Genomic DNA, 14,201 nt, shown 5'->3' on the forward strand with positions numbered 1-14,201 from the left:
GCGGGAAAACGTTTTCTTTCAACTCAGAGCTCACGTTTTCAGTAGTTTCAGCAAATATCATGAACTATAATACATCTTTAAATTTGTTTTAACTTCAAGTTCATAATGGTGATAGTGTCATGGCGAGTACCTCGCAGTTGGGAAAAAAAACACAGATGATATCGTAAAATTTTAAAAAGTGAGTGTACCTGAGGAGATCATCCAATATCTACTGGTCGCTGAATGGGCATTGTGAGCTTCACAATATTCAAGTTTCTCATGACGAGTCAGTCAGCCAGGCAGAGCGCTGCTCACAGGATTGTGTATCCGCTGACGGGTCTTGGGGTTACAGGTTATGAGATTCAGCAATTCGTCTCGGGCTTTCTATTGATGTGATGAACATTAAAAGCTTTTTCATTTTAGGTTTTTAATTACATATACTTTGAAAAAATAATATTTGCACTAACAAACATGCGTGGTTCGCTGTCGTATAGTGCCATGATGCGAAAGGGTATTACTAGTATGCCGGTTTGATGACCAAATTCACTATTGTGCACCCCCCGAATTGAAATGGTCGAGTCGAGTTAAAAAAGGGCTTTGCCCTGCAAATCAGCTGATACGACTGGCTGCTCCAATTTTTGTGTCACTGTTTTCAGAACATCTACGCGTTTAGAGTTCAGTGGGTCAGACGCGTGTGTGATGGTAACGTATTGACCCCTTCATTCTGTAAGCCGTCTCTATCTCCGTTCTATCGCTGTCGTTACAAGTAACGCGTCCAGGACAGTAGCGTTTAACGTTCTCTCGCCAAGCAGTTAGTTTCCGATAGGTAGGTAATAGTTTTGCAACAACCGATCGCTAATGACGCAAAGATCGATTGCGTTGTCGAATTCTGTGTATGTTTAATTTGCCGGTATGTTGCCGGCTATGCTTTTTGGGACTTGACTTCCGGATTGGTAAAACACAGTGCTTTATTTTACTGCCAAACAACAAATTAAAAATGGTTTTGCTTGCTGGTTGCTGCCTTGCTGTGATGTATGTCGTTTGTTTTGCTTTCACTGCTCCCAGCACAAATATTTTAAAGTAAACTGTACAAATCTTAACTGCAGTTAATTAAGCTAATTGCTGCATGAGTTTTTAAATTATGTTTGGCATATTAGTCGCCCATTTATGCTCCAACGATCACCATACCATAAAATCCCGGGTACTGAATATACCTATGGATCATGGAGCTATGATATACTTAAGTCAGCTGATTGGTATGTGTATATCGTTATTGCATCGACCACTATTACAGTAACAATAGGTTGTCAAGCCGAAATATGGTCATTTAACTGGCATTGCCGTATAACTGACTATTAAGGACTTAGTCGAAGACGCTCAGCATAACGACTGACCCGTACTTATTTCTGTGATGAAACTGATTCCCCTTAAATTATATAGCGTTTTGATCTATGTCGGGGATCTGTGTTGTGGCCGTTAAAATATCGTCGCTACGTAACTGCGGGAATTATTGACGTTGTTCGACAGATATTTTCCCGATTATTAGCCTGTCTCCATGTCCAAGTTTTGCCGAAAGTATATCGCAAGCGACGACTGTTTTGTAAACAAACACACAATCTCATTTCGCGAATTGCCCTATTCAAATGGCGCGTCTTATTGGATTAGGGAGCTGTTGTATAAAAAACAAATCTATGACAGAATTAGATGTTTTATATAGTTCTTGTAGAATATAGCTGACAAGACAAATAAATAATCGGTGGTTTTTTAACTGAGCTGGAACGCCGCCATCGATAACACGATGCTGAAAACTGGGTCAGAGAACGTATTTGCATGCCGTTAATAAATATTCATGATGCTTCAAATGAGGCTCTAGCTGCATAGGTACACGCGTCGTTGTTATCATTACGTAACTGGTTACGCACTATTATCGTTGTTTATACTGCTTGTGATTGTCAGCCAATTGTGTCAGCCTCTGTCCGACTTTTAAAAGACAATGCATGTAAAAAGTGTATCATCGTAAATGTCATAACACAGTAGTACGTATCGCATTAAATTTTGTGAAACATCAAGCCACTGCAGGAAACCAAACACAAAAATGTACTAAACTATGTTGAGGCTTTGTTTACTATGTAAATTGCCATAGTGACCAATAGTTTCTATGATTTCTTATGATACTCTGATTTTAATATGATTTAATACTCTGATATGTTATGAAAAATTGTATCACTGTATCACCTGCATTTAATGGTTCACTTCATTCTGTGTGGGGGTTGCTAATTGTATCAGTGATAATAGCATGTTTTTTATTTGTTTTTAAGAAGTTTAATTTTGAAAAATGAGAGCCTGTCAAGTTATTAATTTATTCCTATTCTTAAATTTTTAATTTTTATGGCACAAATCAAAACACACAATACACAATATTTCTGGTAGAATTAATTTATATTGTTATATTTTTGCTTCTGTGATTTGTTTATTAATAATATTCACGAGTACAACATTTTGCAACAGTCACTGTGGCTCTGTGCTATAAAATTTCTCAGTCATTTCACAAAAGCATTTCTCTCACAAAATGAAAGCAGCCTGTGCTTTGTGGATAAAAACAATCATTTCCACTTTCTTTCAAAGGTGATCAATATGGAAGGTATAGTAATCAAAACAGAGAATCCTACTTCGCCGGAATCGTTCTGCGACAGAAACTTTTTCGATGAGCTGGAAACCTCATATACAGAGGACAGTCAAGAGCATAGATTACATAACCTTGGGCAGAGATCGCCAGAAGCAGCTGTCACTGCAGAAAGGGGAGCATCAAGCCAATTAGAAAGTCAGAAATCAAATTTCTTGGAACAATGTACGAGTTCTGTGCCCGAGTCACAAGGAGGCGAGTCTCAGGGGACGAGTAAAAACAACCAGAGATTGTGTCTTGTGTGCGGGGATGTTGCATCTGGATACCACTATGGTGTAGCGTCATGTGAAGCTTGCAAGGCTTTCTTTAAAAGAACTGTTCAAGGTGGGTGTATTTAAACAAACCGTTATACACTGAAACATGAATTTCATGAAGACATGAATAGCTTTTATATAAAATATTAATAAATGTTTTATAAATTTCACATGAAGATTGAAAACAAATTGACCAATCACAACGTGATAAATCAGCCAATGCCTGAAGAAAATCAGCAAAGGCTCATGGGTAATACCAAATGGCTTCTGTAGCCAATGAGAAAGTATTCTTAGGATTTTAATGAAGCACGAGGATCTCCCAGGGTAAATATTTTAGATATATTTTATAAATTTCCATAAAAACATTCATACCTTCATGTAATTTCACTGCATCAGAAATATATAAAATATTGTCAGTAACGAAGAAAAATTAGAGGATTTTCTTTGGTGGTTTTAGTAACCATTGTTGTGTGTGTTGTGTGGCCCTAAGCCAATGTGAGCTTAATTCAATCCCTGTTTCAAAGCCCATTCAAACAAGAAGCAATTTGATGAATAGTGGTATTGCAAGTTGAAAACTAGGTGAAGTTTCAATTATGCTAATTTGATGTATGAATGCCAGTTGAATGGACATGCGCATCAACCAACCAAGTTGTACTACGAATGAACTTGGTAGCTATTGAATATCAATGTGTGCCTTGTTAGAGAGCCAAGTTCAACAAAAGGTAAATGGGTCGATATGACTCAAAGTTTGCATACGCTGTTCAAAGTAGTTTATGGTAAACCGCATATTATAAATTTGTGACTGCCATAACAGTATAACAATTTGTATTTTATGCTGATATTAAAATATCATAATATTACTAAAAATGTGACAGTTATTCAGTGTCAATGCATGTAAGGACTAAAGGATCAACATAGTTTGGTTTTATTTTCATTCAGAGAGAATATAAATGTAAAATAGTAATAAATACTACATGTTCGGTATTGTTGAATCAACAGGAATTTTATATTGTATTTATGCATTTGAATCACTATCCAACCTGAATCTAGAGGGATTTTCAGACTGGGTCCACTACTGGTCTTTTCACAACAGATGACCTAAATGTGGTCAACAGTTATTAGAAAATATTTATTGTGCCATCTAAGATTTCTTCACGTAGAAAACAATATCTGTAGACATATATTTATTTTCAAACCTAAATCTGATCAGTATGTAACTAAACTGCTGTGTTTTTGTATATTTTTATCTAATCTTGTTGGAGATATGATTTACATAAATTAGGCCATTTTGACCTTTGTTCTCTAAGCTGCTCAAATAAAAATAATTTTTTAATACGTCATATTTGTAATTATAGCCATATCATTTATGTGCCAGTGATGCTGATGTTTTAGATATCCAAAATATGCACAAAATTTATGTATTTTAAAACTGTAAAATACTCTTTGCTTATATCTCGTTGTTGACCCTGTATCCTTGACATGTTGATTTGCATATCAATAGCTGCTCCGAATGCATATAATTACTGGGGGTCATGCGTTGTTGTATAGCATACAGGATTTATTCTGCAGAATTTTACCGCCATACTCTCCCCTCTCCTAGGCACCTTTTCCATCCATCATTGTATGGAAGCACAATTGTAAAAACATAAGGCATAACTGCATTATATACGCACACAGTTTAATGTTGTGTGGTTACTGTAGCTTGTGGGAGAACAATCCATTGAAATAACGCAAGTGATATTTAAGCATAGCAATGTTTCAATAGATTGTCCATGGTGTAGTTTTGCAGGGCTCATTTAAAGTTGCATAATAACTTGCAAATATGTGAAACATTACTCAAAGAACACACTAAAAACATAAAACGTGTTGAAATGATCATAAAAAAAATATATGGATATATTGAAATATTAAAGATATCCTGTTCTCTCTTTCCTTTTCGTTTCACTTTGAGAGCCCAGCATGAAGGGCCTTTAAGCCTTTAGACAAAATTACTCATAAGGTACTGTAAAATACTTTATTTTAGCTGGAATACATTTTTGCCAAAAAAGCCTTTTTGGGTGTTTTGTTTGGGATTTATTTTACACTGATTTTTGGCAAGTTGAATGTGAAGTATAGGAAAAAAATGTATATTCACTGGAATTTTATTTTCACTGAAACATCCCTTCAGCAAAAATAAATTCCTAGCAAAAATAAAGTATTCTATAGTATTTTACAGTAACCTTCAAGAACAACTTGGTGACTATTGTTTACAATTAAATCTAGCGTAATTTATGAGAACCATTTGAATTCCTATTCAACAGCTATAAATTCTCAATACTTATCCAGAATCTCATTTTTTAACATCCACGCTTAAAGACACTTGATTTGTTATCATGCATTAAGTCAAATACATACCCACAAGATTTTATTAAAAGTTTCCACAAGTATAAACTACCAATGGTTAAACAGAAAGAAATTGTGTATTTTTTAGTTATCAACTCCAGAATCTGATTCTGGTTTTGCATAGATTTAAGTGACATTGTTCTGTGTCATTTTGTTTCACAAACTTAATTAAAAATAGCCGATTGGCATCCATATTTTTTTAAAGAATGATCTGGACATGCTTTAACTGATTAACAATCAAACTTTACATATATATTATACCATGTTATGACAAGATACGCATCCAAAGAAGATCATAGTCATGACACGTTACAAGTTGCACCAAATTATCAATTTTATTCGAATGATGTCACTATCAAGCCAGTAGTCGGTGCAGTTTATCCACTTACACTGGTACAACCTATCTATTCGCTACCGTAATTGCGATCCTTTTCATAGCAACTGCTCAAAATCTTGTTTAGATAGCAGATCTTAAAATCAAATTGACACGTACACCACCATTTCAACAGCGAGTACACCAACTCAATTTGTTTGTTCTTTGCCATGTGTCAGTTTATTTTTGAAATGATGAACACCCCTTAATTCGCAACAATTACGACTATATGTCATAACCATCACATGATTATAGGTTATCTATTACGTTGTTTCAACTAACTACATTTGTGTTAATTTGATTCAAAATTTCACTGTTATATAAGTTTCTTAGTACGTACTTTCTCAACAATCAGGTGTGCTCATGGATTTCAAGGCCAGACTGTGAAGATAAGCCAACACATTCATCATTTTTATATGACATGAATGTACTATGGTATTCATAATTGAGCGTCACAAGCACACCCATATTTGTCTACGTATCATTTGACGGTTAGATAACCAACTGTGTACGAGTTGACCGAATAAGTAATTAGGTCTTTGACCATTGATTCAGGAGTGTATGACGATATACATCTACCATGTCAAAGTTTGTGACTCCGCTCTGAAATGAAATCTTTAATTTCTAATTTCTATTTTTCGATTCAGGTAATATCCAATATGTGTGTCCCGCAGTAAACGAATGTGACATTACGAAAAGAAGACGGAAATCCTGCCAATCGTGTAGATACGGGAAGTGTTTAGTTATGGGAATGATGAAAGAAGGTACAAGTCTTTCATTATCTGCTCGTTTAATTATTAAGTCATCATTTTATGCGAGTGGTGCGCAAAAATAAATGAATATATAATTCATTCAGATCCATTTTACAATTGTTGCATCGTCTTCTATGCCGTTACAAAACTTTATTCAAACCATTCAGTCGTATGTATAATAGTGACTGGCACCTGTGTTACACTGTAATTTGTGTGAACAGGGCATTCACCTGTCTGGCAATGGATAAAATATTCAAATAGTTATATGCCGTAGGCTGTTGAATTGCTGTTCCAAGCTACATCCTTGAAATGTAGTCCCTCCGTAATAGACGATGTCAAATATACGGGCTTTTGTTCAAGTATGACTGTGCAATTTTCTTTCATGCAAATTATATAAAGTACATCTCTACCTTTAAAGGACCCTAATATCTTGGCCCCTTTTTTTTCTGTCAGTCAAAATATTATGCAACTTGGACTCTTTCATTTTTTTGCAGGAGTGAGGCTAGATAGGGTGAGGGGAGGGAGACAGAAATACCACATCAAGAGAAAACAAGAGTGTTTACCGCCTGCTGAAACTTTGATTGCCAAGAAATCAAAAGGCAAGTTGTCGTGGCAAAAACTTATTCTAGCTGTGAAATAAATTAAATATATTTAAACAGACTTCTTAACTTATTTATTTATGTTACATTATTAAAGTGATTTTATTTCTCCCAAACTGTAAATGTACACGTATAACTTCTGAATATTGCATTAAAAAAAACGAAAAAACAACAACATAACACTGCATTCAAATATGCTCAGAATAAACCATTATTTTATTATCAAAATCAATATGCCGTTAAATGAACTCCTGAGAAATGTATTTTGTATAAAATCTTTATATATGTTTTTAATCTGGTGATTCAAAGGTTACAATGAGGACCTTTCAGCGTAAAAGTTTTGTAAATTTTTCATAAAAACATTTTAATAGGATAAATATTTATCTTTTAATTTGAAACAATGAAAATAGTAGTACATTTGTTGTACATGAGTTAAATGGAATGCATATTTTTTACATGCAGAAAACCATCTCATAGGCCAGCTGTTAGCAATCGAGCCGGAAAAGGCGTACGCCACCCCAGAAGATGTTTGTGAATCTGTCGACCCTGAAGTAAAAGCATGGGCAATTATGGGCAATTTAGCGAACAGAGAGTTGGTTGGGGTCATCGGATGGGCCAAACAACTGCCAGGTAAAATATTACTAGTATATAGATGGAGATTCTGGGAAAATCGCACAACTTTGCAATAGTAATCATTTACTTGTGACATAACCAGAGTCATGGCGACTTTCATAGTATTTTGTACTCCTGAACACTTACAGAAGATGGCACAAAAAAAAACATTAGAAAATGGATTTCTCTAATCAATTTCTCTTGCAAGATTGTAATATACCTAGAAATGCCTCTGAACACAATCATTAATGAATGCTAGCTTTGAAACCAACAATTTAATATTGTATCAAATCACCCATATCAAATTATTAGCCCCCCAAAACATACAGTATATCAAACGTTTATAAAACAACAAAGTTATTTTAAACATACAAATGTATTTCAAACACGATTTTGAATGTGGGACATGTGTCCCATCTATCAGCTACTCAGATGAACAAACTATAAACATATTTCAAATACATTGATTTGAATATTGAACTGCATATATATAAAGTGTAAAATCACTATTCCAATTTTGTAATATTGTGTGAGAAAATCCAGTAGATGCACTGCTGTTGACATTGACTGTCATGTGACTTTTTATGCTTTATCTAATCATTGCTTTATATATCTCTATCATAAGGGTTTACCACAATGTCTCTGAATGATCAGATGACACTCCTGCAGAGTGCATGGAATGAAGTTTTAATCCTCGGGTTAGCATATCGATCCATTCCACACCAGGATACATTGGCCTTTGCAGACGACTTTGCTATGAGCAGAAATGACAGCAAAGAAGCCAAGGTGGATCTCCTTAACGATCTAACGCTAAGACTAACAGACAGATTCAGAAAACTTAAACTTGACAAGGAAGAGTATGTGATACTTAAAGGACTTGTTCTTTGCAATTCAGGTATATATATATATTTCTGGTAAATGTCTGTCCGTGTTCTTGTTGTTCTCGTTGACACCTATTGTACATGAATAAAAGTATGCATGATTGTGTCATTTATAAATAGATCAGAAAATAGCAGAATTTGAAATTAGGAGTGGTTTTGCATACAAACATGTAGAGCCATGTTTGACGTTATATCACGCTATAGAATAGGATAGAATACCATCTGTATCATTACCCAGCAACATTGGAACCTATGGGCATAGAATGTCAACACATTTCTTCGTATGTTAGCATAAAAATTTAGGGGGAATTGATTACGGTACATACAAGAAATAAATGTTTATTGAAATTAAGCGTACATTTCACAATACAACTCAGAATACAACTTGAACGATTTAATAGATTGGCATTTTTACGATTGTACTGTTTTGCACCGATAAATAAAAAAAATTTATAACTGACCACGATTTTTTTTTTTTTTTGGCCTCCAATTTTGATTTTGAATATGTGCCACATCTAGTCTTCGTTTCAAAACATGCTGAAAAATTCTGAAGTATGTTTGTCTTTAACAGATATTACACATCTTGAAGACCCACCAGCCATTGAACGAGTACAAGACACACTTTATGATGCCCTACATGACCACCTGCAAAGACACCATGCGTTAGACAAGAGACGAGTGATTCGACTGCTCTTGACATTACCACTTCTACGTCAGATCAGCTCGGCTTCCATACACCACCTACACCAGTTACTGGGACGTAAGGAACTGCCATTGAATCAACTGATCCAAGAGATGATTACTGCCAAAATTGACCAGGAGGTGACTTTTCTTGATTCCACAAAACAATACAACAATCTGAAAATGGAATCATTAGATAGAAGTGCTAAGGATTGATGTGTTTTCTTATGTTGGCATAACTGTATGTTGCCTCTTGCGAATTTCAAAAACATCCTTTGTTGTTGCAACTGTAATTACAGTTAGTTTCACCTGGTTTTATTTGATCAATTGTAAGAAAATTTGTTATTTGTTGTAAATAGATTGATTTTCCTAGAAAATATATTATTTGTTGTAAATAGATGGATTTTCTTCCATGTGCTAAAGAAGCTAACACAAGAGGGCGCTCTCAGCACATGGGACTGGTAGAAGTTCAAGTTACTGTGGTATATATCCTAATTTATTTTCACATTCAACAGGGTAGCATGTGCTGCAGGAAAGTTACATTATCGCAATAATTGCTCATTTGCATGTGGTTTCATTCTTACCTCCGTTGAGTGAACTACACAGTTTAATTAAATCATTGCTCGTAGCAATCATCGGCCGGCCATTGCTAGAATTCTGCTCTTCAAACTTTTCAAACTATGAGCTGTATTTTGGTTTTGTAATTGGCTTTTCTGACAATGTTTGGCTGATTTGAAGCAGGCATTTAAAATCTCAATGGATGGGTGGGTCGTTCATGATCCACACGCATGCGCACTTATAGTGATAGTGTATCTCACCAAGCAGCTGCAGCATCAGTAATCTCAGGCATTACATTTATTTCAGGTTGTCATTTCACATTCAAATTTTCTATTAAAAATGTGCTTTTATATTTAAAAAAAATAAATAGAGTGAAAATGCAAAATTCATGTTACTATTTCCAGTGGATTTAGTGTATATATTCTTGATTTGATTACCGATACTCCACGTTGCTTTGCTTATTGTAAATCATAAATTAGATGTTTTGATTAAATTCTTTAAATAATGCGACTGCTGCTACTAATTATTTTGTTATTGAGTGTAGAGGAATAACTTGAATCATGACAATCTCGACAATTTATTAAATTTCTCTCTGTTATCCTTGAAACTTCATCATGAATAAAATTCATTTAACTTTTTTGAACTGTTTTTGAGCTGCTGGAAAACCCCAGTGTTATGATGTCAAAACCTGACAAAATAACTAATGGTGAAATAGAAAAATAACGAATTTATTAATTTTTTGTCACCTAATTTCAAAATAAATATTTTACAATGCTGTGCATTGGTTCACTCATATTTAGAAATTGGAAAGCCCTGTTTATTAAACTAAATTATAAAACAATTGTTTTAATTGGGTAAGTTTTGTACCCATGATTCAAATGAGGATTAATGTGGCATTTTTTTGTGGTAAAGCAAATGGTTTAGTGGATTGTGTCTGAGTGGTTTGTTCTCATCCTTGTTGAAGTACTTTAATTAAGATGAACAAATAAAAAACAAAATTGTTTATATTTTATTAAAAAACCTGACACTAAAGCGAACTACCTCACCCAAACTAGCCAGCTACCATATTCTCTAAATTTGTTTTTCTCACAAACATTTAGTCAACTCTGGAATTCCATAATAATTATTATTGATCTATCTTCAAATGAATTTCCCAATTTTTAATTATTCCAAATACTTTAGAATTATATTTGTTATTTTCAGTATATTGTTAAATTCATCGAAGGACATGAATTTCTGTCCAAATTGTACATAGTGTGGAAATCACCATTGTAGTATCTATTTCTAATAATCATATTAATCATTTTTTTATAATGTTGGTAACAAACATTTTTAGCATGGCTTTGATTCAGGTTTGTAGAATTATAATACTCCACTACATCTATAATTTTTTGCTACGTACTTGCAAATTATATTTTTTAGTTTGTTTGTTGGGTTTTTGCCACTTTTCTCAGCAAATGGAATTGGGACCAATATTTTGAATGGCTTAAGTTTATGTTGTTTAAAACGTCTATAACAGAGACATGTAGAATTTTTGAGAGATATTCATGGAATGTCGTTTACAGTTTTAATTAAATTTTATTTTTAGTTTGATGTATTTTTAAATCTAGTTTCTTTAAATATTTTCAAAATATTATTAGAGGTTTGAAGCTATGCTTGTTAGCTCCATGGTAGAATGTGTGAATACATCAGAGATATACTGTAATCTGAAATCTTTCTGTTGCCATGTCGACACAAACCTTGGCTTCATTAATACCAGTTGTATCATTGATTTTGATGGATTGTATATTATGTAATTGTTGGGTTTATAGTATTATGAAAACGTTTCATAACAATGTCTCATTGTTTCTACTGGAGATAATGTCTATTGTTTCTTTGTGGGAAACTTAGATGTCATTTTTAGCTTTTTTTTTTATTTTATGCATGATGTTATGCAGGTTTTCAGATTGAGATTTTACGAATCTTTTACAGTAGTTGCACAGTGTACAGAATTGAAATTCAAACAATATTTCTGTTGTATTTGTAATCTATAATGCTGGTCATGTTGAAAGAAATCTGCCTCCTACCTCAGATGAAAGTCGATATTGAAAATGTCGCCCTCTAGTGACGTAAATGGTAAACAAATTTGTTCATGTTCGTCTATAGAGGGAGGAATAAATATTTTTAAAATATCACAGTGTATACTCGCTTCAGTGTTTGACAAACATATTTTTTTGTTAAAATATTTTTTGTTAGTGGTTTAGTTGTATAAATCATTCAGAAGTAATGTAGCTATTTATCACTATCTCTTGTGCTTGTAAATTCAGTAATTCACTAAAAAAAATACTATTTTTTGAACATGGGTCAATACTCTTACTGAATATTCTGTTATGTGTGAAATTTATTTCTCTTAGTATTGTTTTGTATTTGATTATTCAAATCATTTTGTGCTTTTTCAGTTAAAACTGAAAATATAGGTATGGTACATTGCAATCTAGTTCACTGAGTCCATCTTTATTGTGTAAGTGAAGGTGTCAAGGGTGGTCTTACCCATGGCAGGGTGGTCTTACCCATGGTGGGGTGGTCTTACCCATGGCGGGGTGGTCTTACCCATGGCGGGGTGGTCTTACACATGTCAGGGTGGTCTTACACATGTCAAGGTGGTGTTACCCATGGCAGGGTGGTCTTACCCATGGCAGGGTGGTGTTACCCATGGCAGGGTGGTCTTACCCATGGCGGGGTGGTCTTACACATGTCAGGGTGGTCTTACACATGTCAAGGTGGTGTTACCCATGGCAGGGTGGTCTTACCCATGGCAGTGTGGTGTTACCCATGGCAGGGTGGTGTTACCCATGGCAGGGTGGTCTTACCCATGGTGGGGTGGTCTTACCCGTGGCGGGGTGGTATTACCCATGGCGGGGTGGTCTTACCTGTGGTGGGAATGGTCATACCCATGGCGGGGTGGTCTTACCCATGGCGGGGTGGTCTTACCCATGGCAGGGTGGTGTTACCCATGGCGGGGTGGTCTTACCCGTGGTGGGAATGGTCTTACCCATGGCGGGGTGGTCTTACCCATGGCAGGGTGGTCTTACCCATGGCGGGGTGGTGTTACCCATGGCAGGGTGGTCTTACCCATGGCAGTGTGGTGTTACCCATGGCAGGGTGGTCTTACCCATGGCAGGGTGGTGTTACCCATGGCAGGGTGGTCTTACCCATGGCGGGGTGGTCTTACCTGTGGTGGGGTACACACTAGTGTGTGGGGTGGTATTTCATAGAAAGGTGTAGGTGTCTTTTTTCACTTGATTCAGTATAAAAGTGGATAATATTATTACACGGTCATCTGGAAATAGATTACTTGTTTTTCATCAAGTTTAATTTTTGTGGAAAATTACCAGGAAATCCACCAAAAATCCAAATTCAGTGACAAAACGGTAAACATATCAACACACCTGTCTGAGGTGAGTGACACAATTGTACATGTGCAAGTCTTGAATACACATGCAATGTCAATCATTTAAAATTGTTGAAGTAGGTATTCAAAAACCTATAAAATTTGACTAGAATGGGTAGGGTTTCAGTTCAGTTCTGGTTTCAGCACACCCCTATCTATTTTACAGATAAAAGTGTTATACAAAGAAATTGACTTTTGCAATGAAAAGGATTCTACATGAATGGATTTGCTTCTATATGTTGGCTAATAATGAAAGATTTGTCTGTATAAAACCTTAGCAAACAGTTTCATCTTTTTTATAAGAAGTTTACATAGTTGGCCTGTCAGAGTAATAGCTAACATAGATGCAGAGATTTGTATGGAAATCCTGCAACCCTGTACATGTGATCCGTTTATCACCTTTTAAAGGGGCACTTCCAGTTAAGCCTAATCTCACAACAAATTTACTTTCTGGATTAAAATTACAATGGATAACAAAAGATAGATTAACTTTGTAAACAACATAAATAATAGTGTCCTATGATTCTTTGGTGCAATCCCTGGGCTTGGAAGGTTCCTATGTTTAAAAACCTTTTAAAATAATTTGTATTAGTTGTTTGCTTAACTAGGTTATCAGTCATCTTGATTGGCCTCACGAATGAACAGCGTGTTTGACCCATAGATGACCTGGTTTGAAATGCTGGTGATTAGAAAAAAAATAGTGTATCACTATTACAATGAAAATTAACTGAAAATCAGAAATAAATAAATTGAATTTTTCCATTACGTTAGGGCCATGGGAAAGTTGTTCTGGAAGACAAAATCTGTGGTAGATAGACTCTGTATTCGGGAGAGAGAAAAGTGGTCTTGGGGAGACTATACTGAGAGGAGGAAAAACGATTGTATTTGGCCGTATAATGTACATAAATGTGGAATAAGGCAAAATAAAAAGGTAATTAGAAGTCAACCATTTTAAATCATGCAGTGGGGGTGGCTAGAAGATTTGTTTGAAAAAATTGCAAGCTACACACAGAGAAA

The 14,201-nt window shown here is 35.0% G+C and overlaps 1 protein-coding gene across 1 annotated transcript; it reads left to right on the top strand.

Annotated features, from left to right (window-relative positions):
- Nucleotides 1-607: 607 nt before the first annotated feature.
- On the top strand, nucleotides 608-12,230 carry LOC100368393 (estrogen-related receptor gamma-like). The gene is made up of 7 exons (XM_085493389.1): nucleotides 608-805; nucleotides 2,605-2,986; nucleotides 6,319-6,435; nucleotides 6,918-7,022; nucleotides 7,485-7,652; nucleotides 8,260-8,529; nucleotides 9,087-12,230. The coding sequence occupies exons 2-7, from the start codon at nucleotides 2,614-2,616 to the stop codon at nucleotides 9,410-9,412; spliced, it is 1,359 nt and encodes a 452-aa protein (XP_085349515.1). The 5' UTR covers nucleotides 608-805; nucleotides 2,605-2,613; the 3' UTR covers nucleotides 9,413-12,230.
- The last annotated feature ends 1,971 nt before the right edge of the window (nucleotides 12,231-14,201 follow it).

This window comes from Saccoglossus kowalevskii, chromosome 2 (genome assembly GCF_978046115.1).
Source record: "Saccoglossus kowalevskii chromosome 2, keSacKowa6.1, whole genome shotgun sequence".
NCBI classification, from domain to species: domain Eukaryota; kingdom Metazoa; phylum Hemichordata; class Enteropneusta; family Harrimaniidae; genus Saccoglossus; species Saccoglossus kowalevskii.

What these genes read in the sequence shown, in the direction of transcription:
- LOC100368393 (XM_085493389.1), top strand. Translation starts at nt 2,614, where the DNA reads ATGGAAGGTATAGTAATCAAAACAGAGAATCCTACTTCGCCGGAATCG. An exon ending in CTTTAAAAGAACTGTTCAAG is followed by an intron (nt 2,987 to 6,318) that starts GTGGGTGTATTT and finishes TTTTCGATTCAG; the next exon opens with GTAATATCCAATATGTGTGT. An exon ending in ACTTGTTCTTTGCAATTCAG is followed by an intron (nt 8,530 to 9,086) that starts GTATATATATAT and finishes TGTCTTTAACAG; the next exon opens with ATATTACACATCTTGAAGAC.